Source organism: Somniosus microcephalus, chromosome 10, assembly GCF_052327205.1.
Source record: "Somniosus microcephalus isolate GS21.2 chromosome 10, FLI_Smic_1.0, whole genome shotgun sequence".
Classification (NCBI taxonomy): Eukaryota; Metazoa; Chordata; class Chondrichthyes; order Squaliformes; family Somniosidae; genus Somniosus; species Somniosus microcephalus.
Window position 1 is genome coordinate 171,613,003 of NC_140996.1, and position 26,190 is coordinate 171,639,192.

A 26,190-nucleotide genomic window follows, 5' to 3' on the forward strand; every position below is an offset into this window, starting at 1 on the left:
CAGCCGGCCACTCGCGGCATGTGAGGCCCCGAACTCGCGCACACTACTAGCCAGGGACTCGATGGCCTCAGGCATCTGTGCCACTACCCCCATCAGCTCGGTGTGCCGGCGATCCGAATCCTGGGCCATTTGATCGAGGTGGCGCACCTACTGTGAGTTGAAGGTGGCCGGACTGGAGTCCGGACTCTCCCGCTGGGGAGCAGGGGGCAGAGCTGGCCGACCCTTGCCACGTTGCCGGCGGCGACTGGGCCCAGCAACTGCACTCCCCTCCGATCCTTCCCCCCTCTGGGGGGAAGGCCGCGGACCAACCGCAGCCCTCCTGGGTTGCTGGACGCCACTGGTCCCAGCAGCTCCACTCCCCTCCGACACTTCCTCCAGGCTCTCCTCCAGGGAAGACGTGTCCACTACTTCGGCATCTGCAGCCGCACCTGACTGCTGCCCCGATGGTCCGCCTTCCTGTTCCTCCTCCTCCTCGGAGGGGCTGTCACTGGCAGCTTCAGGGAGCTCCTCGTCACCAGCTGAAAGCAGGAAGGCACAAGAGTAGCTTTAGAGTGAGGAGAGGGCGTCAGCGAGGGAGGCATGACTGGTGGCATTCAGCGCATTGGTCGGACAATGGCAAAGGAGGTAGATCGGATGCGCAAGTGCGACGAGAGAGGTCCAAAAGGTGATGTCCATACCATTGTGGCCCAGAAGAGGGTCGGCATCTCCACAGGCGACGGGCCCAATCACCCGGGGTCCCATGAGGCGACTCACGCACTCCTCCAGGGGAGTGAGCTCCTGGATCTGGGGGCGGCCTCCCCCGGTCTGCTCCTGGTGCCTTCGGTTGTTGGCAAGTTTTGCCTGCAAGAGAAAGGACGGCCTGTAAGTACGGTGTGTAGCCCTGATGTGGTGTGCGCTACCTCCCATGGTCGAATAGCTTGGCCAGTGTGTAGCCCTGATGTGGTGTGCGCTGCCTCCCATGGTGGAATAGCTTGGCCAGTGTGTAGCCCTGATGTGGTGTGCGCCGCCTCCCATGGTGGAATAGCTTGGCCAGTGTGTAGCCCTGATGTGGTGTGCGCTGCCTCCCATGGTGTAAAGTGCAGAATGTGCAATTGATGTTCATGACTGTCCCATAGCTGCTGGCTGAGGGCTGGCCATTAGGGCTTTCAGGTCCCTTTGCCCATCATGTGAGGTGTACATGCAAGGATGAGGAGGAGACTGGAAAGGGTACTCACCCTGACAATCCTGGTCAGGTCATTAAACTTCTTCCGGCATTGGACATTGTCCCTGGGGGCATCGCCGGTGGCCGACACCCAGCGGGCGACCTCCCTCCAGGCTTTCCTATAGACGCTGGTGGGAGGCTTCCTGCCAGTGTCTGGGAACAAGATGTGCTGTCTCTTCTCCAAGGCCCTCACCATCACCTTCAAGTCATGGGCTGAGAAGCGCAGGGCACGCTCACGGGCCTTCTGTACCGTTGCCATGGCTCCTTCTGATCACCAGCAGTGTTCAGGCCTAGCTGGAAGGCTGCAGTGTGCAGGCCGTTGCAGCAGAGCAAGTCGACCCTTCCCCCTTTAAGAGCTGGCCGGCGCCACGGTGTCTGCTGTCAATCAAGAAATGAGCGCACCTGCGCTGCGCCCGGCCTCGGCGCTATCCCTCTGCACCGCCGGCTTAGCGCCTAAAGATAGGCGTGCAACGCCAGTTTTAGCGCTCAAGCAACCTCTTAGGGCGAAGCTACTGAATATCGGCGAAGTGCCATCGACTTTGCGCCGGGCGCAAACTTTAGCGCCCGCCCGACTTTACCGCCCCAAAAGTGGCTATACTGAATTTCTAGGCCTCTATTCCTTAATCCAAGTCATTAATATACAGTACATTGGACACACTGATGCTTTAATCTGCACCTGTTAAATATCCTTTAGTCTAATTCCATGTTTTCTGTAATCTTTTCATTGTGTTTATGATTTTTTTTCATCTTTTTTTCCAAATTAGTATAAAACTTTCAACTGTTTACATAAATAGCCAGAAAAATGTTCAGAGTTGGAAAAAGACAAAAATATCCAGTTTAACAGCAGGATTTCGAACACCTGAGAAAAAGGCAACTGCCTTCAGACACAGTAGAAAACAGGAGTAGGCTATTCATCCCCTCAAGCCTGTTCTGTCATTCAATTAGGTAATGGCTGATCACTTCATCAACTCCGTTTACCTGCCTTTGTTCCATAATCCCTTGATATCTGTACACAACAAAAATCTATCAATCTCAGTCTTGTGCACTGTTTAAGACCCAATTAAATGGCATTCTAGACAGTTAAATGATTGAACATACATTTGTATAAATTAACTTGGCTGTTAGTGCTGACAAGATACGTACTTTACTTCACATGCATTTACCTGGAGTTGGGAATATTGGTGAAGGACTTATAAATAGTTGTACTCTGACCACTCCACTAAAACATTTTAAAATAAACCTACATTTTTGAGCTAGAACAATGTACCTTGAAACTGTTTAGTAGAGATTCATTTCTGTATCTCTCTGCACTGGGAAATGATCTATTGTAATGATAACTGTTGGTTGAAATAAATTGCAGCTGCTGAGTTTGCCGATCACTGCTATTTACCACTGATTTACCCATTATAAGATTCTGGTCAGGCAGATAATCATGGAATGTGTACAGAAGGGGCATTTTATACTCCAAAACATTCCCAATATTGACTTTAAATCACAAGACTTTAGTTACTGCCAATGTCTAGTGCTGAGATAACAGGAATGTGAAGAAGTAAATTTATATCAAAGTGTATCTTTATTGTGTGAGTTAGTGCAAATTCACAATGAACATCTGCTCCAGTGGATTAAGATCAAACTAAGCCAAAATCTTCCTCACATTAAGCAAAAGATGCATTTAAGAGAGGGGGAAGTGTAATACACCTGGAATTAGACAAAACCAGAACATATATTTAAGGAAGAAAACAAACCTAAACATTTAGAAAGCATTCAAAAACTCTGGTTCTTAATACTGGAGTTTCCTTTGGTGAGTTCATGTTTTAAAACTATATATAATGTGGGGGAAGGTGGAGTTGAGGTAGAAGATCAGCCATGATCTTGTTGAATGGCGGAGCAGGCTCGAAGGGCCAAATGGCCTACTCCAGCTCCTATTTCTTATGTCCTTATATAAAGGTAACCAGATGGATGCTGTGGGACACAACAGATACTTGCCAATGATAAGTAAGTGAATCAATTCTTGATGTGTACCATTTCTGGAGTTGATCTCCAGAGTATTACTGATTACCCATTTTTAGACGCACACACTAAATGGGCATCACACTAGCATTCATGATCTATTTTAAGTAAACTGCTCAATATAAAAACCACATCAGCTAATTAAAAATAACATTTTACTAGGCAGGATCTCAATACTGAAGTATTTTTAATGGCACTTCTGAAATTGAGTTGGTCAGGCTTTATAAAGATATCTATAATTTGAAGTTAACAGTAACATTTCATGCATGTGTGTTTGTATATTTCATTTTACTCCACACGGGATATTATTTGGGAAAATCAGTGAGGTTATGCTTTGCCAAAAAGATGATTGCCGAAAGCTTATCTGCACCTAAAAGCACAGTAAAATTAAAACATTTACATTAAAGTTAGCCAACAATATATTTACTGTTAAAATATATGCTACAGTACTAGCAAAAGATGTATATTTTCAAGAACATTGCCATATAGTAATTTTTTGGATAGGAGTAACAATTCAGTAATATTTCAATACATTCTGATTTCAAAGTATCCTAAAGGGGAGGTTTTAATTTTATCCAGATCATCGATAAATTTCAACATACTTTATCAGGAACAAAGCTAGATTTTTAACAATGACTTGTTTGCCATCACTCATGTAAACACCCTATTCAGAAAATCTGCAAAAAGTCTGAAGGCACATATTTAAGTTGAAAATGGTGACTACGCAAACGGGAGAATTAGCCTGGAGTTTCCTCCACATTTGCGCTGATACACTCAATCTGGGTGCAAACAAATTACGTGGCTTAAAAGATTGCAGAATTTTGAGTGTAAGTGAGTTAGTGCAAATTCACAATGAACATCTGCTCCAGTGGATTAAGATCAAACTAAGCCAAAATCTTCCTCACATTAAGCAAATTTTACGTCCAAACAAATCACTGCCAATAAAACTGACCACGCCTCTGACTCTCAAATGAGCGCATCCCCCAAGTGAGCTTGTTGGAAGGGGGCCTCAACATTGCGACCAGATTTTTAGGCACAGCAGGAAGCAGAGTCACTTTTCTGGTCTTTAAATTGCATTTTTTGAGCGTTTTAAAAAACATTATCCTCACCGAGACCGGCTCTGTATTTTTGGTTTCTTTTAATGTATTTTATGGCATAAGTGTAAGTCACATTAAAAATTGAAAAGCTTCCCCGATTGCAGGTTCTTAAACAGCTGTGCCCAATGTGCATGAATGATGGCTAAATGAGTTGAAAGTTAAATTTTAAGTCTCAAAAGGAAAAATATACTGGTGTGGTTCGTTGAGTTATGCCAATTTTGGGTTTGGGTGTACTCTAATGAGAATGGTACTTGGGCGTAACTTGACATTGTAAAAATGGGCGATACATTGTACCCATTTTGGATCTAATGTTTGGGTTGCGCCCAAGGAAGAAACTTCAGGTCAATGTATTTAATATTTCAGGATTATCTAGTCATTTATATTAAACACTGATTACTTTTGTAAATAACACTCAAAATATACCCCTTTCTGGCTGCACAATATAGAACATTTATAAAAACATTGAATCTTTCACCTTCTACAACAGCAACATACTGAAAGTCACATGCACTGTACAACTTCAACTCCACTATTTTCAATACCAAAAGTACACCAAATAAGGAACGCATTGGCATTTTACCTTAGGGCAATTCACTGATGATTTCCTGCGACAAAGCTATATGCAAATAAAGACACACTTTAATGAAAACCAGATTAATTCATTGATTCATCTGCCATGCAAAAAGGCATGGATGGGATGGGATGGGAAGGGAAGATGAATTTGTCCAAGTACAACTATTCCATTTGTACACAATAAGCCACTTGAAAATTGAACTACCTACTGTGTCACCTGTTTTTGGAGGTAGGATTCTTTTGCTCCTACATGTGAGGGAAGTTTAATTATCGAACAACTACAGAAACTGTAAATTAACATTTCTGTACATACATTTTATCTGTGAAATGTGACAACATTATTGAGGGAGTTACAGGCTTCAGTTTCAGGAAATGTTGCATTTATATAGCACATTATCACATCTTCAAGACATCTATCCGAAAGCACCGCAACTAATTAATTTCAAGAACAGCAAATGCAGCAGCCACAGGGTCCCACAAATAATAAATCAGATGACTGACCAGTTTAATCTGTTTTAGGTGTTGTTGTTGGTCAGGACATCAGGAGAACTCCGTGCTCGTCTCTGTGTGGTGCTATAAAATCTTTAATGTCTACTTGAACCACAAGAAATATTGTGATGTTAGGTTAACACCTCATCTGAAGAACAGCACCTCTGACAATACAGCACTGGAATATCAGACTAGATTATGTGGTCTCATCCTACTGTAGATATTGAACAGACGATACTGACTCAGGGTGAGAATGCTACCAGTTGAGCAAAGCAACCACTCTGTGATGCAGCACATCAAAATAGTCTACTAATTCCCTAGCCCAGGAACAGAGGCCAATTATACTGACCCCACCATCACCCTAACGGAGATCAACTAACATGACAAAACAGGGTTTGAACCCAGCACCTTTGCATTCTATATAATTCAGTATCACATCATGTGGTGCATTTACCAATGAAGCCCTCTAATAACATCTTTAAACATTTAGGCCTAGAAATTCAGTTGGTTGCGCCAGCAGTTAGCGCCTTAAGAGAAGTGAATTTCGGGCGCTATGCATGTAGCGCCCGGGCGCAGCGCAGTTTGCGCCTCGCCCCAAATTAAGTGGACCCTTAGCGCCGGCGTAAAGTTTAGCGCCCGCCCGGCTGCGCGCGCAGAAAATGACGTCACATCCTCGTGCAACGCCCTTTGCGCGCCCCGATTCCAAACTTCAGTTGGACCGCCCCATTGTGCGGCTGGTGGCCAGAGCGTTTGTAAAATGGAACGCAACACAGCCGACGCGGGCCCCAGGGAGCGCAAATTAAAGGGCACGTACCCTGCAGTATAAAGGGCAGCCATTTTGCAGCAAACACTCTTGTGCAACGGATTTCTGGACACACAAGGAGGAGAGCTAACTGGTTTCGTGCAGCAATAGCTCAGGTATTTTTGGACTCAGGCCAAAGCGCTGCAAGTGCCCTGTTGGAAATTTGACTGTTTGCCAGCATTTGATGGGGGCTGCATGGGGTGCCAACGTGGAGTTTCAGCGCCATGTGCGTAGGGCTCGCAGACGCGGGGTCAGAGGGGCAGCCCTGGCTAGAGGCAGAGGGGGCAACAGGCGTCGGCAACATAGGCCTTACCCAGTCAGGGTATACCGCCAGCAGCGCTCCTACCTCACCATGAGTGGCGCGCGATGTGTAAGAAGGCTGAGATTCCGAAAGGAGGTGGTTGCAGAGATCTGCCACCTGCTTCGCAGAGATCTGCGTCCAAAGCTGAGGTGCAGGACGTCTCTGTCGGTGGAAGTGAAGGTGACGGTGGCATTGAACTTCTATGCCACCGGCTCCTTCCAATCCGCTGTTGGGGACATAGCGAACATATCCCAGTTCGGCGTGCATCGCTGCATCCGCCAGGTGACCGATGCCCTTTTCAGAAGGAGACGCCAATTCATCTCCTTCCCCATGGCCCTGGAGAGCCAGCATCAGCGTGCAGTGGGATTTGCTAGACTCGCGGCCTTCCCCTTGGTGCAGGGCGCCATTGACTGTACGCATGTGGCTTTGCGGGCACCTCTGGAGCATGGCGAGCAGTATCGCAACCGGAAGGGCTACCATTCTCTCAATGTGCAGCTGGTGTGTGACCACAAGCAGCACATCCTGGCTGTCAATGCCTGCTTTCCAGGCAGCTGCCATGATGCCTTTATCCTGCGGCAGAGTACTGTGCATGACATGTTCGAGGCAAAGCCTCCCCAAAGAGGATGGCTACTCGGGGACAAAGGCTATCCTTTGTGTACCTGGCTCATGACCCCGCTCCGTGCGCCCAGGACCGCTGCTGAAGAGGCATACAACGAGAGCCATCAAAGGAGCAGAAACATCATCGAGCAAACTATTGGGGTCCTCAAGCAGCGGTTCCGCTGCCTTGATCGTTCCGGCGGATCTCTGCAGTATTCGCCGCAACGGGTCTCCCAATTTGTCGTAGTTTGCTGCATGCTACACAACCTGGCTCTCCGCAGGATTCAGGCACTGCTACCTGACGTTGGACCACCACCTCAGGAGGAGGAGCAGGAGGAGGAGGAGGAGTACGTTCCCAGGAGGGAGTGACAAGGTCCAAGGGCCGTCCGTCGCCAGCTTATTGAACGTAACTTCTAAGCCCCGTCAGGGAATGCCTTGTGGCCATGAAGCAAGATGAATGCAGCCGCTCCGCAAGCCCTCAGCCGGCGAAGGCAACAAAGACTAACAAGAACAACCATGGACACGGTCTGAATAAAGATAAATTTATATTTGACAAAAATGAAACCCCTTCCCACATGAATCCCAAAAACAATCAACGGCCCCCACAAAAAGTGCAACAAACGACTCACTCCCACAACCTGGGGAGGAGTAACTCCACATTTAAACAAACCAGGCCTCAACCTCGGCCTTAACGCAAAAAATATACCCATAAACAAAACAACCATGGGCAAAATAAAGATGTCCACCGCCATATAAAATGAAAGCTGGCCACACCCTCTACTTAGTGGCCCGCGAGGGCGAGACCTTGTCCAGCCTTTTGGCGCCCCTGCCCGGCCTGCTGCTCCTCCGCAAGCTCTGCCCAGTGGCTGCTGCGAGGCTGGGGGAAGGCGCCTGAGGGTCAGATGTCCTTCCGCCAGATGGCCTTGGGGGGCGGCCTACACGGGCTTTGGGCCTCGAGGGGCCGGCTGTTGATTGGCGCACATGTGCATGGCCACCATTAGATCCAGCCGCTTGCCGTTGATGCTCCACTGGGGGAGTGGCGGCGACGGATGGCGCAATGTGGGCAAGCTGGCGTATTGGAGGCGCTGGCTGGTGATGTCGCACGCTGGCACTTGCCCGGGCACGCACTGCACGATCCGCACCAATCAGCCGAAGGGCGGATCGCTGTGCTGCTGCAGCGCGGCGGGTGTCCTGGCGATGCCTGGCTGAGGCAGCGCGTGTGGCAGCAGTGAGTGCCCGTTGCCCTGGTCTGCACCCGCATCACATCCGCCACTGACTTGACGGCATCAGCCAGCGACTCCATCGCCGGAGGCATCCGTTCCACTACCTTCATCATTATCCGGCCACTCTCGGCATTTGATGCCCCAAACTCCCACACACTGGTCGCCAGCGACTCGATGGCCTCAGGCATCCGTCCCACCACCTGCATGAGCTCTGTGTGGCGGCGGTCCGAATCCTCGGCCATTTGGTCCAGCTGGCGCACCTCCTCCGAGGTGAAGGTGGCCGGACTGGAGGCGGGACTCTCCCGCTGGGGAGCAGGGGTCCGAGCAAGGCGACCCTTGGCACGTTGCTGGCGCCGAATGTCCGCAGCAACTGCACTCCCCTCCGATCCTTCCCCCCTCTGGGGGGGAAGGCCGCGGCCCACCCGCAGCCCTCCTGGGTGGCTGGACGCCACTGGTCCCAGCAGCTGCACTCCCCTCCGAAAGTTGCTCCAGGCTCTTGTCCAGGGAAGACGTGTCCAACACTTCGCCCTCTGCTGCGGGACCCGAGTCCTCCCCTGATGGTCCGGGTTGCTCTTCCTCCTCCTCCTCCTGTTCGGAGGGGCTGTCACTGGCAGCTTCAGGGAGCTCTTCGTCACCAGCTGAAAGCAGGAAGGCACAAGAGTAGCTTCAGAGTGAGGAGAGGGCGTCAGCGAGGGAGTCATGACTGGTGACATTCAGCGCATTGGTGGCACAGTGGCAAAGGAGGTAGCTCGGATGCGCAAGTGCGACGAGAGAGGGCCAAAAGGCGAGGTCCTTACCATTGCCGGGCAGCGGAGGGTCGGCTTCTCCGCACGCTCTGGGCACAATCACGCAGCCTCCCATGAGGCCACTCACGCGCTCCTCCAGGGGAGTGAGCTTCTGGAACTTGGCGCGGCCTCCCCCGGTGATGTCGCGGCGCTTGCGATTATTCGCAAGTTTAGCCTGCACGAGAAAGGACGGGCTCTAAGTACGGTGTGTAGCCGTGACGTAGTGTGCACTGCCTCTCATGGTGGAATAGCTTGGCCAGTGTGTAAAGTGCAGAATGTGCAATTGATGCTCATGACTGTCCCAAAGCTGCTGGCTGAGGGCTGCCCATTAGGCCTTTCAGGTCCCTTTGCCCATCATGTCAGGTGTACATGCAAGAATGAGGAGGAGAGTGGAAAGGGTACTCACCCTGACAATCCTGGTCAGGTCATTGTATTTCTTCCGACATTGCACCTTGTCCCTGGGGGCATCGCCGTAGGACGACACCCTGGTGGCGATCTCCCTCCAGGCTTTGGTGTAGACGCGGTGGGTGGGATTCCTGCCATTGTCTGGGAACAAGATCCTGCGCCTCTTCTCCAATGCTGTCAGCATGATATCCAGATCACGCTCTGAGAAGCGCAGGGCACGCTCACGGGCCTTATCATGCGTTGCCATGGCTCCTTGGGCTCAGCAGCAGTGTTGAGGCCTAGTTTGAAAGCTGCAGTGTGCAGGGCGTGGCAGCAGACCAAATCGTCCCTTCCCCCTTTAAGAGCTGGCCGGCGCCACGGGGTCTGCTGTCAATCAAAAAATGACCGCACCCGCGCTGCGCCCCGCCTCGGCGCTATCCCTCTGCACCGCCGGCTTAGCGCCTAAAGATAGTCGTGTAACGCCTCTTTTAGCGCTCCAGCAACCTCTTAGGGCGAAGCAACTGAATTTCAGCGAAGGGGGCGCAACTTTGGGGCGGGCGCTAAAGTCGGGCGGGCGCTAACGTTAGCGCCCCAAAACTGGCAAAACTGAATTTCTAGGCCTTAATATAATTTTCAAAAAGTTTCTATTTTCTTATCTTTTGGTTTCCCCCATGCCAATCCGTACATTCTTTGATGACAAGGCCAACAGACAACATAATCCCAAGTCTTTGTCAATATTTTTCTGTTACCAGACATTGGAAAGAGCACAAGAACTGCCACGGTGACATGGCCTCTGAATTTTTCATCCCTCCCACTGAAGTAGCAGCTAATGCTCAGAAACTACCTCTATAGTATGGTCAAGGCTGGGAACTCGGCATATAGAGTGTAACCTTGAACTGACATTTAGTACTCCACAGTACCAAGAGTATCCATACTTTTTCTTTGCTCGAATTGTGTGATGTGGTTAAGTCTATACTTTACTTGTACAGCAATTAAATTAAGGTGAATAATACCAACCAGAAACCATGAAAAAATTATTTATCTTAAGATTTAAGTATCAGAAGTTGGATATACTGCAGACATTCTGTTTTGTCTTATATTTTAAAGAGAAAAATATACTGTTTACAGATTGTTAAAGTAACAGACTTTAATGGAATAGTTAGGTGAAATATCTCTGAAATTGAAGCCAGTTGAGATTTTTTTTTTTAAAAGTGGTAATTTTAATGTTGTTTCCTGAATGTTTGAAGCGCCTTTAGCACAAATATTTTTCATGTGTTCAATATCACAATGAGCAATAAATTTATGATTGTACTGTGAAGCTTTCATGACGAGACAACCCGAATCTATTCTTGTGCAAGAAAATCACTATCCTACACAACCCTGCAACTTGCTGATTCAATAAGCTCAATATCTGAAAGCCTCATAGAATCATACAGCAAAGGAGGCTATTCAGCCCATCGTGCCTATACCAGCTCTCTGAAAGAGCTACCAATTAGTCTCACTCCCCTTCTCTTTCCTCATAGCCTCACGCATTTTTCCTTTTTAAGTAGAGATCCAATTCCTTTTTGAAAGTTACTACTGAATCTGTTTCCACCACCCTTTCAGACAATGCATTCCAGATCATCATAACTCGCTGAGTAAAAGAAATTCCTATCTCCTTACCGGCCTTTTTTTGGCAATTATTTTAAATTGGTGTCCTCTAATTACCGGTAGCAAAGGTTTTACCCTATCTATTCCATCCAAACCCCTCTAAATTTTGAAACCTCTATTAATTCTTCCTGTAACATTCTCTGCTCTAAGGAGCACAATCCCAGCTTCTCCAGATAATTGAAACCCCTCATCCCTGGTACCATTCTAGTAAATCTCTGCATCCTCTTCAAGGCCTTCCTAAAGTGTGGTGCCCAGAATTGGACACAATTCTCTATCTGAGGTCTAACCAACAATTTATAAAGGTTTAGTATAACTTCCTTTCTTTTTCTACTCTATGCCCCTATTTATAAAGCCAAAAAAAACACCTTTATCAACTTGTCCTGGCCACCTTCAGTGATTTGTGTATGTGAATCTCCAGGTCTGTGTTTCTGCACCCCCTTGTACTGCCTCTTGTCATTTTTCCTTCCAAAATTTAGAATTTCACATTTTGCTACGTTAATCTTCATCTGCCATGTGCCTGCCTATTTCACCAGTCTGTCTTTGTCCTCCTGAAGTCCGCCACACTGTTTACAACACTTCCAAGCTTTGCCTCATCTGGGCATTGCTTTTACTTTTATTCTTTTACTATTTGACAGTCAATAGGATTTAGTGGTTGTAGCAGTAAAACATGTTTCTGGAGATATGCAACAATACAGCAAATAAAAATACGATGGCTTTCTGGGCACAACTGTTTCCATTTCTACTATTTAAATTATTTTGGATTACAGCTTCACAACATTGCCAATAGGTGAATATTTTCACTTTATGACAAATGAAAAAATTGCCAGGAATATGTAGGGCGGTCTATATATAAAACCACAGTAGGCACTAGTGGATATGCAATATAACTACATTAAGACTGATTCACCTACTGAAAATGAGGTGAATTTTCAGGAAGGCCCATCTGCTTATCAACTGATTTGTGAAATTTGACACTTAGCAATATGGTTTCTCTTACAGTAAAAAATAAAGACTGCAATTCCTGGTATGTAAAAGAGTCAAATTATGGCATTCAGAAAATATATTGCAATGCAAAGGATTACTGCATCTATGTATACGCCGATTAAAAAGTATAAATTAAACAGGTGACACTCACAATTTTTGCTGCTACGTGACTGAGGACTAATATCTGATGCACAACACTATAGGAATACATGACAAATAAGCTGAAGTCATGTAATGGTGATAATGAGGACTGCAGAATACATTTTATATCCTTTTTGGGAGTAATGAAGGAAGCATTAGTTATACAGTAATAGGATACTTAAAAAAACTGAAAACTCTAGATGTGATCAGCTTAAGAGCTGTCACGTGTAGAAAGCAGCTTTCACCATTTCCCCAAATGACTTCCTCAGTTTGTCTTCAGAACAGAGACAAGACTGCTACCAGTACCATAAAGCAAAACTTCAGTGAAGATGTTTACCTTCTTTTGCTCCGTTCTATTGAAGGCAGTGACATGCTGGCGTATGGTTCCAAGGATACCAGGACCCCTCTGAGATCTCACCCAATTGGTCATTCTTCACGTGTGTGACCCAACATTAAGCAGGAGGGCAATTTAATGATTCGAGGCATTAAAACCAAGCTCCATCCTCGCTTTACCTGATGTCCACACACGTCCCAACAGGAGTCACTGCAATCAAATTCCCCAAGGACACAGAGGTCATTATTAGTGCCCTCATTGCCACTCTCGAGACGAGCTAATCCAGCACTTAACATTTAATGTAACCTGGAATCTTCCTGGTCTATATGGCTCAGTACCATATCATACAGTGTATTTACTTACTGAGTCATCTGGGGAGCTGGGTTCACCTTTGAAATTTATTTTAAGATAAACTTAGCTAAACAAGATATAATGAAATATAACATTTGCAGGCGAGAAATGGAAAACTACAGGTCTGAGAGTTACTGAGGTAATCTAAAATGTACAACAATATTGTCAGCCATGTTATGGTGCTCTTGTCCACTTCTGTAAGCCTACAGTCTTCCACTGCAGAAAATATCTGTACTGCATACTTCTGAAAAATGAGAAGGTGCCTAGTGGATGACTGTGGTTAATTGGTGACCTCTGATTTATGCAGGATGAAATTCTGTCTGATTTACTGAAAATTTGCCCGTCATTCACTCCACACACCCTACAACAACTCAGGAGTGTTGATCTTGAACGTCAGGGTACAGGACTTCCTATAAAATGGCCAAATTAAAAGATTATATATATTTTCTATATGCAGCTATTCTAAAGTATTTGGATATTTGCTACGGTCTTCATAATTTTATTTGCTGCTCATAAAGGAATTTCAATGAAATACTTTAATGCAAACATTGCAGACTCATTATGGAGATTAAGGTGAGTCTTGCCACCAGCATCCCTTTTCAAAAGAAAGCCTTTAAAAGGAGTATTCCATATAAATCCCTCCAATGGCCTGATCCCCAAATATTTGACTGAAAAATATATTCTTCACATCTAATTTCAACAAGAAAGTGAAATAGTAATTTTGCGCAAAACAGGAGACCACAGACCTTTGCTAGGGGCTGGCTGAGAGTGATAGCATGAGTGCACCACCTCCTTCTGAACACTTGAGCGCACTGTACGGCCTTATTCTTGATCATTCATTAAGAATTACACTTACCTATAATATCCTGATTTTCTGTTGTTGATTTTGTAAATTTTTGTTTAAATGGCAAGACTTTTACAGGCGGAAAACTGGCAAGGAGGAATTACTGCCCAACAGCATAAGTCCATGGAATTGGCATACCCTCAGTTCAACTGATAAATTAATGAACTGTTGTAGGTTACTGATTACTATTGATGATTCAGTTCATTCACACTGTTGGGGTCAGTAACTCCTCCAAGTCAGTTCACTGCTCTCCTAACAATATATGCTAATGACTTTAACAAAAACACGATTAAATAAAAATGCTTAAGTTAATTTAAATTTTTTGTAATGTTTTGAATTTCTCAATGGTACAGACAAGACCCCCTTTAAATAGGAAAGGTATAACTGATTATTCACCTGCATAAAGGCATCGGTCATGGACATTAGATTTGGAACACAAATTATAATCAACTTTCCCATTTGCTCACTTCTACTTAAACATTGCATCAGTCCAGGTGATAACTGTCAATCTTTACTTTTGTAAATTTTTAATGCAACATTTTTCTTACAGTACAGATATGATATTTGTGATCCATTTGAAGATTGCAAATGCATGAGGACATTATAGCAGTAACACTGCTAAAATGAAGGGACCAGCAGAACAACACTGAAAGAAAGTGGCAATGGAAAGGTTGACACAGACCTCATACAATAGGAGAAATTCATACCAAAAATGATCAGAGAAATAGCTAGTACCTAATGACCAACAATAATGTATACATTTAAATAAGGTTTTAAACTGAAATTTCCACTGAGTAGATAGTGCCAATAAAACTGCAGGGATAATCTCATTTAAAGCATTTGATAGAAAAAAACTGGGAATCCACAAGCTGTTATACTGAAAATGAAAATAAATTAGACAGAATACAGCAGTAGCTATATTTCTATTTAACTGAAAAAATATGCTCGAGATGTTGCAATATCTATCGAATTTTGTTGATACTGATGCATAGATGAACCCAAGAACAATAAATGCCAACAAAATTATAACATCCAGTTTAGGTGATATCAGCTCCCAACTCTCCTACACAAGGAAAAAAAAAGATAGAGTACAATTTCTGAAAACAATTCATATTTCACAGTTTAAAGAATAATTGGGACAAGTGTCGGATACCCTTCAAACATGCCTTGTTTAAAAAAAAAACTCATCAGCAAATTAATGTGCAACAGCTCTTAAACAGACATTTATACAAAGTATAAAATGTTCTACATTTGTGATCTGTGCTACAACACTTCAGAAAAACAGTGAGACTTCAGTCCCAACAGAAATGACAAACACTACAAAATGTAGGAAGAGCAATTATCGCTGAAACAAAGACATTCTACAGAGAAACAGTGGCTAAGTGCCTGAAACAAAAGAGCAAAGCAAGAAAAGAAGCAAACTTAAAATAAAAAACAAGCCCTTCAGTAAAAACAAGTAGATTGATCATCAGTAAATTGCTAACAATGCTAATTTCAGACCAAGTAAAGGAACACAGCTAAAACTGGATTATATATCTCCTCTCATCTGGTCATTTTGCTACAGCTGCTGAATAGCTAAGAAACTGATTTGAAATATTTAAGCTTCACATTCAAAACAGGAAGCAATCCTCAAATAGACATTTTTTATTCTGATATTTATACTGGAGAGAATGTATAACTTTTTGAATACATTTGGTGGTATAACAGGATGCAGCTGAAGGCAACTAAAGAGATGTCTTTCAAATTTGATCCTAGGAACGCAAGTACTTTACAATGCTGGTTCACCAAGTTTCAACTTCCTCATATGGAGGGAGATCAACAGGCAGGACAAGCATTACATGAAGCTTTAGCACCATTTCATTCCAAATGGAAAACTGCCTAAACACCCCAGAATTTTGCAGGCACTTTTCTATTTTGGAGAGGGTGGGGGGAAAAGTTAAGAGGTATCTAATGCTCACTAGAAACTGTTCATCTATTTGTATCAAACTTTTATATTAGTCACATAAATCAGTATCCCTTGTATTTCAGTAGGCAACAGTTGATGGCTTGCAACTGTTGTTTCTGGGAACAGTCCTCCCAGAAGGCAATGTAAATGAGATTCTCCTAACAGTTCACATATTCGTAAATTTAAAAGGGCATTTTAAAGTGCATGAATGGTAATTAGGTACTAGAATCGTGCTTACTTACTAAAATTTGGTATACAAGTTACATTTTAATGTCCTCTAAATATAATGGGAGCAATTTATACACTGGATTTTACAGCAAGGTATTTCGGAATCAACTTTCCCTTTAAATAAAGTCAACTCCAGATAAACGCATACCTAGTCCACATCCAGAATTCCAATGTAAATTCCCCCCTCCCCATTCAGTCCCATTGTTTGAAATTCTTAATTCAAGAGGGCTAGTTGGAGCAGTGGGTTAGCACATACTCCTTTCATCTCTAGGACCTGGGTCTGTATCCAGCCTAGTCTGATGGGTTGAAGATCTCTTCCTCCATTGGTTCCATATGAAATGAGTCTATAGCCTCAGTTCAATTCCTACTGGGCACTAAACCATCCATAATTCATTCAGCAGAAATTGCTAATCTTAAGTATGACTGGTGCACCAAAAAGAAAATATCACACTGGTACAGTATCAGTGCTCATTAGTTTGGATTAAGGTACATTGTTGGAGCAGAGAGATTTTAATCCATTTTATACCAGAGTACAAAATATGGAAAAAAAAGTGTTTCAATCAACATTCCTCACCTTGATCACTCAAATTTATCAATATGGTATTTTAGATCAATCCATAACCCACACCAACATAAAATATTACCCAACCAGTTAATAATCTCCAGCATATTAAATATAGCAAATTCACAAATTTCACACAGGAACAGTACTACATTTCAGGAGAGGGGGTCACTTTTGCATAAAACACATTTTGTTTAACATATGCGTGTTGTATTCATATGAATTTCTGCATAATTAAATGGGCTGTGGTAGAAATAGTTGCCAATTGGCTATATTAACCACAGTTTACAGGTTATGCGTTTATCAGGACTGAACGGTCTAATCCTATGATTATTTTAGAAAACAAAACGTTTGAGGAATATTCTTTCAATTATGCTAATATAAATATTGAAGTAATTGTGCAAGTGAGCAATTAAAAAAACTTGGATAAGACTTTAAGAATACTGAATTGATTCAATCAAGCTTGCAAATACAATGGAACCTTAATTATCCATGCTCCCACTATCTGCAAGGATGGGCAAGTGCAAATTCTCAGCTGCACTCACCTACATTGGTCCTGTCAGATGATCTGTCGGTTCAAAGCCCCCCCCCACCTACAAATACAGCTTGGACCTGCCAGCCAAAAATGCTCAACTGTGTACCCCCCCCCCCCGCTACTGCAGCTGCATGCTCACCTCCAGCAATCCTGTCAACAGTCTCTACAGCACTAATCTCAGCAGAGTTGCTGACTTTAAAGAGTCTGTTTAAATACTGGCAAGTAGCACAGTTAAACAGTCAGGATGATTGAAATTTAAATTTTGCAGTTGCACTTAGAACAACACTATGGGGCTGCCAATTGGATCGCATGTGATAACATACTGCATTTAACACTTAATTCTGTAGCCCGGAAGACCACAATTGGCATTGGGAGCAAATTTAGCTAGCTATCTTGGGTCTTTGTTGATTTGCAAGCCAGCAGTTGGCCTGAAATTGCCAGCAGGCTAAATAAAAGTTAATACTGCTGGAGAGGACCGAGGTGGGTTGGTAAGGTGAATGCTGCTAGAAATGTAGCAGGGAGGCAAACAGCATTCAAAGTGCAGAGCAAGAGTGATATAATTTAGGACTTCTGATTATCTACCAATTTTCATAATCTTCTGGGGAGGGGATGTTTTCCGCTGTTGTGGATAATTGAGGCTCCAATCTACACAGTTTTTCATCAAAATTCAGAAGTATTTTTGGAATGTTTTTTAAAAGAAAAAACACAAATTCCAATTTTCACACATTCATCTTCTACAGAACATGCAACAGAAAAGATGCAATGACAAAATAAAGATGAACTTACTGTCCAAAACTTGATGAAATATTGTAGCACAGTTGCCGCAATGAACAAACAATATAACAAAGAATATGCCAAAAAGAGCATAAAATATTTGTAGTTCGAAAATCCCACACAGTTATTCACCCTAAGAGGAAAAGTTTGCATATTATTAGGTAATACAGAGAGTACATCCATACACCATTTACTACAAAATATCACAATAATCCATTACCATAAACTTACAATATAGTCGTCTGTAATTCATATCCTTGGTTTGTTTTCAAAGATTAAAGTACATGTATGGTATTGAACCTTTTTTTAATATAAAAAGGAGACAGGTATTTCATTTTACTTTGTTTCTCCATTTTTCCATCACTTGGTCTCCCAATATCCTGCATGACCTATTTTGCCCTTCTAGTCTACAAAGTCCATGCACCACACCCTTTGAAGAGTGCAGGGAAACAGTCTCCTAGGCCTCTGTCCATACCACTAAGGGTGGATTTATACTGCAAGTTTAGCATTGGCATGAAGCGGACGGAGACTCACTCCACTATGTCCAAGTGTCAGGTCAGATTCTTTGGATTTAAGGTACATTTAACACAACTTACTGAGTATCAGCATTAAGTGAAGCACTTTTGCACTGGTCCTACACTAGTAGTGTAAATGTATCCTGGGCGTTCTCTTTGTCGGTGCATGAGCAAAGCTTGGGGGAAATTCTCACCTGATTTCTGCTCCCTTCTCAAGGTGAGACACCAAATTTCTGCATCCTCAATATCACATAGGAGAATAAAAAAACTCAAAGCAGGAAATCAAAGCACTTTACAGTCTTCTGGACTCAACATAGAGTTCAACAATTTCAGACTAAAACCTCGGCCCCTACATTTTTTTTCTTTTTTCTCTCACATGGCAGCTGTTGATGATTCTGCCATCGCCATTTACACCACATCTAGAGTCATCTTTTGTTTCTTAAATTGCCCCATTACCATCTCCTTTAGCCTTGCACCATCATCACTTTTGTCTTTTAATCTCTCCTGTCTTCCAGCCTATTACAGACCTTCTCTTTGTTCTTTCCTCCCCTCCTCCCTTTCCCTGCCCCACACTTGCTTAAAAACCTGTTACTTCTCTAACTTTTCCCAGTTCTGACGAAGGGTCATCAACCTGAAATGTTAACTCTGTTTCTCTCTCCACGATGCTGCCTGGCCTGCTGAGTGTTTCCAGCATTTTCTGTTGTTATTTCAGGAAATCAAAGTTGCATTCCACTACGCCATTGCACACCGATACTCAAGCATACTACTCTACTGCAGTTTGTATGGCTTTTATTTTTTATTATGCAATAAAATATAATACAACTACACCACAGCTGTAGTTTTAGAAAAGTTATAAAATTACACTTCCATAATAAAAATGTAAGCTTCATGGATAACTAAACAACTCCTGTACTGAAAGCATCAACGTATGATCAAATCTGTAAGAACAGTGAAACAGTATATTTTACCCATGGTGCCAAGATACCATGTAAGCATTTATTTTTGATCATTCTTAGCACTTAACACAAAAATAAAGCTGAAAAGTTAGATGACGCAATAGTTATATTGGAATTTTTGGCCCCCAAATTAAATTCTATATTTTCTTTTTTGGTCTCCTTTAAAAAAAAGACCGAAGTCCTGTCCCCTCCTCCACACAATGTGTATCTCCCTTCTGTGAAAGGAAAACATTTCACTAATTGCATTGCTTCAGTTGTTACAGTAAACATTTTAGTTATACTTAAAGTATGACATAACATACCAAGGGCAATGATGATCCATTTTTAATACACACCTGAAAAAAAGACCAAAGGTTAGTACAAAACTAAGAGTTTTTATCCACTGGGCCTTCAACTAAATCAAGCAAACTAATATACTTGACTCATTCTACAAGATTGTCTTTGTGAAAAGACAGTGAGGCAGCATATGAATTAGTTCCTTTGAGATGTAACCTTAAGTGGGGTTTCTGGTTTTTGGCTTAATTTTTTTAACGATTTTCAGTAGTTATTTTATTATCGAGTAGTGTGTGCAGTTTTGGTCGCCTTATCTGAGGAAGGATGTTCTTGCCATGGAGGGAGTGCAGCGAAGATTCACCAAACTGATACCTGGGATGGCAGGAATGACGTACTAGGAGAGATTGGGTCGATTGGGCTTATACTCGCTGGAGTTTAGAAGAATGAGAGGGGATCTCATTGAAACTTATAAAATTCTAACAGGACTAGACAGACTAGATGCAGGAAGGATGTTCCCGATGGCGGGGGAGTCCAGAACCAGAGGTCACAGTCTAAGGATAAGGGATAAGCCATTTAGGACAGAGATGAGGAGGAATTTCTTCACCCAGAGAGTGGTGAACCTGTGGAAATCTCTACCACAGAAGGCAGTTGAGGCCAATTCATTAAATATATTCAAGAAGGAGTTAAATATATTTCTTAAGGCTAAAGGGATCAAGGGATATGGGGAGAAGGCAGGGACAGGGTACTGAGTTTGGATGATCAGCCATGATCTCATTGAATGGCGGAGCAGGCTCGAGGGGCCGAATGGCCTACTCCTGCTCCTATCTTCTATGTTTCTATGTTAATCATTTCTCAGTTACACTAAATCCAGATATTGTGTGGGCTTTCAGCATTTCCATCTTTAGAAAGTTAACATTGGTGCAAAAATCAGGTGAAATCTCTGCAACTTTATGATTCAGTTTATGTGCAATCTGCAAGCAGTGTGTTGTAACAGTTGACGTACGCAACGTGCCAACTCAGGTGACATTTGCTAAATGTAGTAATTCGAAAGAGAGAGAAAAATATCTGATTGCAACAGTCTCTCTTCCTCTTTCTCTACATTTCCTATGTTGCTCTATGATTACTACAATGGCGAAACAAAGAAGAGAACTTGCATTTCTATAGCGCCTTTCACAACCTCAGGATGTACCAAAGCACTTTACAGCCAGTGAAGTCCTTCTGAACTGTAGTCACTGTTGTCATGTAGGAAATGTGGCAGGCAATTTGTGCACAGCAAGCTCCCACAAACAGCAATGAAATAAATGACAAGATCATCTATTTTAGATGTTGGTTGAGAGATAAGTATTAGAAAATACTGGAAACACTCAGGTCAGTCAGCATCTGTGGAGAGAGCGGACAAGTTAACGTCTCAGGTATAGTCTCTTCATCAGGACTGGATAAAATTACACATGAACAGCATTTAGAAAGGAACAGAACAAGTGGAATTAGGAGGGGGAAAAAAACACATTTCCCTTCTCTTCCCTTTGTTCCTTTTAAATGTTGTTATCTGTAGTTGTATCCAGTTTTGATGCAACGTTAACTTGTCTGTTGGCTTCAGATCTGCTGAGGGTTTCCAGCATTTTTTGTTTCAGATTTCTAGCATCTGCTGTATTTTGCTTTTTACTTGTCATTTTATTCAATTTGGTGAGTGTGACATCTCAGTTGAATACAGACAAGCAGCTTCGAATTTTACTGCAAGTGGCAGCGGTTATTTGTATGGGCAAATATTTCATGTATTTAATGAATGAATGGCTGATTACCTAATACAATTATGAGATACAGTATCTCAATGTCTTTTGCTCATATCTTCAAATGATTTTAAATGTATCTGTGGCTGATTTTCTCCCAGTAAACAGTTAGTCTGAGGCCGTTAAGGTACAAAGCTATTCTGAGGCTCAGTGGTAGCATTTTACTCCATAATTGAGTGACCATGTTTTTTGAGGATCAATTTTAAGTTGAGGGTTAGTGCAACAGAAGAGTCTTTGCTATTTTGACAATGAGGGGAACAGAAATTATATAATTATTGTAAATATACTGTTTGTACTGATTAATGGCAATTTAACTACAGCCTGAGTTTGAGTCAATAAAATGCATATTCTTCTGTTTTCCAAAGTCAAGGAGATCATGTGGTGGCAGGTGCTACAGTACAGTAGTCAGCCAGAGTATAGAGGCAAGGTTTCTCTGCTCAATCCCTAGGTCTAACTACATTTACCTAGATAATGACCAGGTAAAGGCACAACCTGGTTCGCAGATGCAATGTCCGGCTACAGAAGTGAGCAGTGCCAACGAACATGCAATGTCAAAACACATGAATAGAACGGACAGATTTAGTAAAATATTTACTTAGTTTATCACTCTTGTAGAGATAAACATTAAGTTTAAAAGAAAATTATGGGGAAGAGGAGCTAAAAATCAAGTTTTAAATCGGGTAAATCCAAAAACCATAAACCTACCATAAAGCAATGGATGTTATATCAATGACTGTTGCACAAAGTGCAGTACAAGTGAAAAATCAATTTATAAATTTTAAATGTATTTCTAAAGAATTCGTCAAACAAAAATTATTGTACATCTTACAAAATTTTAACATGGTCAAATATACACAAAATTTGCAGGTGGAATAAAACAGACGATCAATATTTATATATTGTACAACAGACCCACTTTAAAAGATTCTGACCTCAAACATAACCTTTGATTATAAAGTTGCATTTGGCTCAGTCATTAATACATCCCACATAAAAAGCAATCCCACCGTTGGCCTTTTCTTTACAAAGCTAGTCTTAGAAACAGAGAATACTGCAATTGTTAAATACAGTATACATTCTATCCATTAAAGAGGCTGCATAAATTAAGGAATGAGAAAATAATTTCATTTGCTGTAGCGATAATTCTGTATTTTGCTCTATTATGGTGTACATACAGTTGTAATGAATCCAAGTCCCCACCTCAACTGTACTTGCATTGTTGTGACTCCATTCAGCTATTGCTTACTTCCCACTTGTAAAAATTAAACTGACAGATATGGTGTTGAGTGCTGATGTGTTTCCATTGCTCTTCCTTAAAGATGAAAGAACTGCACTTCAAATATGGGAGGTACAGCCAAGTTCCAATTTTAAACCATAAATTGTACTTGCAGTGCTGTGGCTGGGACTTGCTGTGTGTGACTCCTGCTCACTGTGCTTTAGTGCAAGTTTGTACTTGCTGACTAAGCTTGGGACACTGTGGCTCTACCTGCACCCAAAGCATAGTGAGCAGTAGCCAAAAAGAGTGTCTCAGCCACAACACCACAAGTACAAGATTTAGAATTGCAACATACTTGATCGGTATCTATTATATTCATGAGGGGCACCTCTTGCATATTCCAGAAACAGCCTTGGAAACAAACCTTAAAGCTGAAAGTTTCACACCAAATTAGCAATGAGCAGAAGCTGAACACAGAGCAAGTCCCAACCACATTGCAAGTAGAGTCAAGGTACAGTACTGTGAATGAGAAGAGAGACTGATTCAGTCTCGTGAACACCTTCTATTAAACACAATTTCCCAAATCCATTTATTATAACCGAGGCAATAGTGCGGTTGTACCACTACTATGTTTACAGAAATTTGTATCATGAATGGAATTATTTGAAAAATTCTACATAATTTATTTTAAAAATTATCCTGTGGCGAATCAGAGGCACAATGCTACATCTCAGCACTCCGTGCATTTTATAATGTTAAACCCAAATGCAGTACAGCCAGATTTGTGGGGAGTGGGGACAAATACCTCCAATTTTTTTTTCTCAAAACAAAAAATCCTAAACTTACAAATGTATAGAATCAACTTACATGTCACAGGCAGAGCAATGATGACATCGGTCAGGTTTAATTACTTGACACCTATCACAGTACCTGATGGCTGCAAAGAGACAAAAACTTGTCTGAATATGGATGAACTCAGGCATCAAGAAATCCAACAGGTAAGATGTGTTGTCTAGTTATATCTGATCAATGTACAAGTTTCTGGAGAATCTACCTAATGCATCCTCTACACCTCATCCATCATTCTTCTTTTATGATTATACATCGTATTCATGCAGCTCATCAGAACTCGGTCAAGACTGAAAGTCATGACGTGACATGCTACTGGTCTTTATAATGCAGGGGCGTTCAAAGCAAGTTGGAAAAATAAATTGCATACTGATAAGAGCCACAAGTTTTAAATATAGTGCACAAGTAGGTTATTAATATTTTCACTGCAAGTATGCCAGCCAACAAATTTTGAAATCTAGCTCATCAATGTGACTTTTGATGTTTTTCATTACCTGTCATTCCCTCTCTTTCTCACACTCTGCCTCTCTCTCTCTCTCTTTCAATCATTCCATTTCTCTCCAGTTCCTCCTTTTCTATCATTTTACTTCAAATGGGATAGAGGCGCAAATAAAGATTACCTTCATTCAAGCAAACAAAGTCACTGTTTTTGCTCTCACTGTTCAGTCACAATAACTTCATCGCAGTAAAGTAATCCTCCATTCTTCAACAAATGTAATGGAGGTTAAAATATGACCAAGACATATTGGTGATAATTTAAGACTGATCTGCACAGGATAATGTTACTGTTGAACACAAGGCTAAGAGGAGATTTGATAGAGGTGTTTAAAATCATGAAGGATTTAGATAGAATAAATAAAGAGGAACAGTTTCCAATAGCTGAAGGGTTGATAATGAGATGGTACAGATTTAAGGGGATTGGCAGAAGGACCAGAGGTGACATGAGGAAAAACTTTTTTATGCAACCAGTTGTTAGGGTTTGGAATGCACTGCCCGATAGGATGGTGGCTACAGATTCAATAGAAGGAAATTGGATAAATACTTGAAGGAGAAAAAATTGCAGGGATATGGGGAAAGAACGGGGAGTGGGACTAATTGGATTGCTCTTCGAAAGAACCGGTGCAGACTCGATGGGCCGAATGGCCTCCTTCTGTGCTGTACTATTCTATGATTCTAGTGCTCTGTGGGTATACGGTAAATCAGATGAAAATCATTTATAGAAACAGGAGTAAACCATTCAGTCTATCAAGCCTGTTCCGCCAACCAATTAGATCATGGCTGATATGTACCTCAACTCATTTATCTGCCTTTGCTCCATATTCTTTGATACTCTTACCTAACACAAATCTATCAATCTCAGTCTTAAAAAAATTCAGTTGACCCAGCATCCACAGTCTTTTGGGGTGAAGAGATCCAGATTTCCACTACCCTTTGTGTGAAAGATTTCTGTTATTTGCATCAGGTTGGCTGCGTTACCCTGCAGTAACCAAACTGAATTATTTTCAACATTTAATGATGTAATTAAATTTGCAGTACTTCCATAACCAATAGAGTGAACTTGAGGCTTCAGTACAAATGAGCAATCACTTCCCACTTCGGTGAATAAAGTGTCTCTCCTTGAATGCTTAAACTGTCCGTCCCACACTCTTCGCCATTATGTGGCTGATGGTGTCCTTTCTTATTCTGCATTCCTCACATTAGGACAGTGTGAGAGAGAGGGGAAGTCAGTACAGCTAAACAAAGCATTCAAAGAACTGCAGCTCAGCCACAGAAGAGCTGCATGTGACTTTCAAGTCACTGGTTGGCCAACGTTTACAATGCTTTCTCTACATCTACTAGACAATGCATCTTAATCTAAATTTCGGAACAATGTGCTCCTTAAAGTATTAATGACATTTTCATTCCTCACATAAGCCAGAGAGAGGCTGGCTACTTAGGGCAAAATTATGAGCAGCTGTGTACCATGGATGCATGGATAGAACGAGGATGGGAGATTGTCCAAAAGAGCATTAGAGTAGTCGAGCCTGGAGGCGACATAAGCATGGATAAAGATTTCAGCAGCAGATTAGATGAGGAGGGAGATCAGATGAAGCGGGGCGGAGGTGGGAAATGTTATAGAGAAGGAAATAATCAGTCAGTCAGTCATTGTGATGGAGAGAATCAGGTTGGAAACTCAGTTCGGGGCTGAATAGGATACCAAGATTGAGAGCAGTCTGGTTCAGCCTGAGAGAAGATTGGGGAGAGGGATGGAATTGGTGGTGAGGTACAGAGTTTACTGTGGGGGCCGAAGACAATGGCTTCAGTCTTCCCAATGTTTAGCGGGAGGGTACTGCGGCTCATCTAAGATTGGATATCAGTCATGCAATCAATCAGGCAACATAGAGGCAGTGGAGGGGTTGAGATAGGTGATGGAGAGGTAGAGCTGGGTGCCATCAGCATACATGTGGAAGTTGCAGATGATGTCACCAAGGGGCAGTATGTAGGAAGTGGCCCAGGGAAAATCCTTGGGGGACTTGAGGCAACAGTGCTAGGGTGGGAAGAGGAGCCATTGATGGAGGCTTTGATTGGATAGGTATGCGTGGAACCAAGTGAGGGCAATCCGACTGAGCAAAACAATGGAAGAAAAACATTGAAGGAGGATGGTGTGGTTGACCATCTCAAAGAATGCAGAAAGATCGAGGAGGGAAAATGCAGTGTGGTCTCAGTCATAGAGAATATCATTTGTGACTTTGCTTAGGACCGTTAGCAATGTTCTCTCTAATTTATATTTGTACTGAGCAGGCC

General features: G+C 42.6%; 1 protein-coding gene across 4 annotated transcripts in view; it reads right to left on the minus strand.

Moving 5' to 3' along the window:
* Positions 1–26,190, minus strand: part of LOC147111859 (palmitoyltransferase ZDHHC20-B-like) — a 121,329-nt gene that overhangs the window by 34,841 nt on the left and 60,298 nt on the right. For 2 of the 4 annotated variants that reach the window (XM_085999177.1, XM_085999176.1), the window contains exons 5-8: positions 23,425–23,494; positions 19,584–19,616; positions 17,823–17,943; positions 4,889–4,924 (exon numbers count right to left, since the gene is read on the minus strand). In XM_085999177.1, the coding sequence (XP_085855303.1) occupies positions 4,889–4,924; positions 17,823–17,943; positions 19,584–19,616; positions 23,425–23,494 (260 nt within the window). The remainder of the gene's footprint in view (positions 1–4,888; positions 4,925–17,822; positions 17,944–19,583; positions 19,617–23,424; positions 23,495–26,190) is intronic. The other 2 variants (XM_085999179.1, XM_085999178.1) reach the window with 1 other exon arrangement.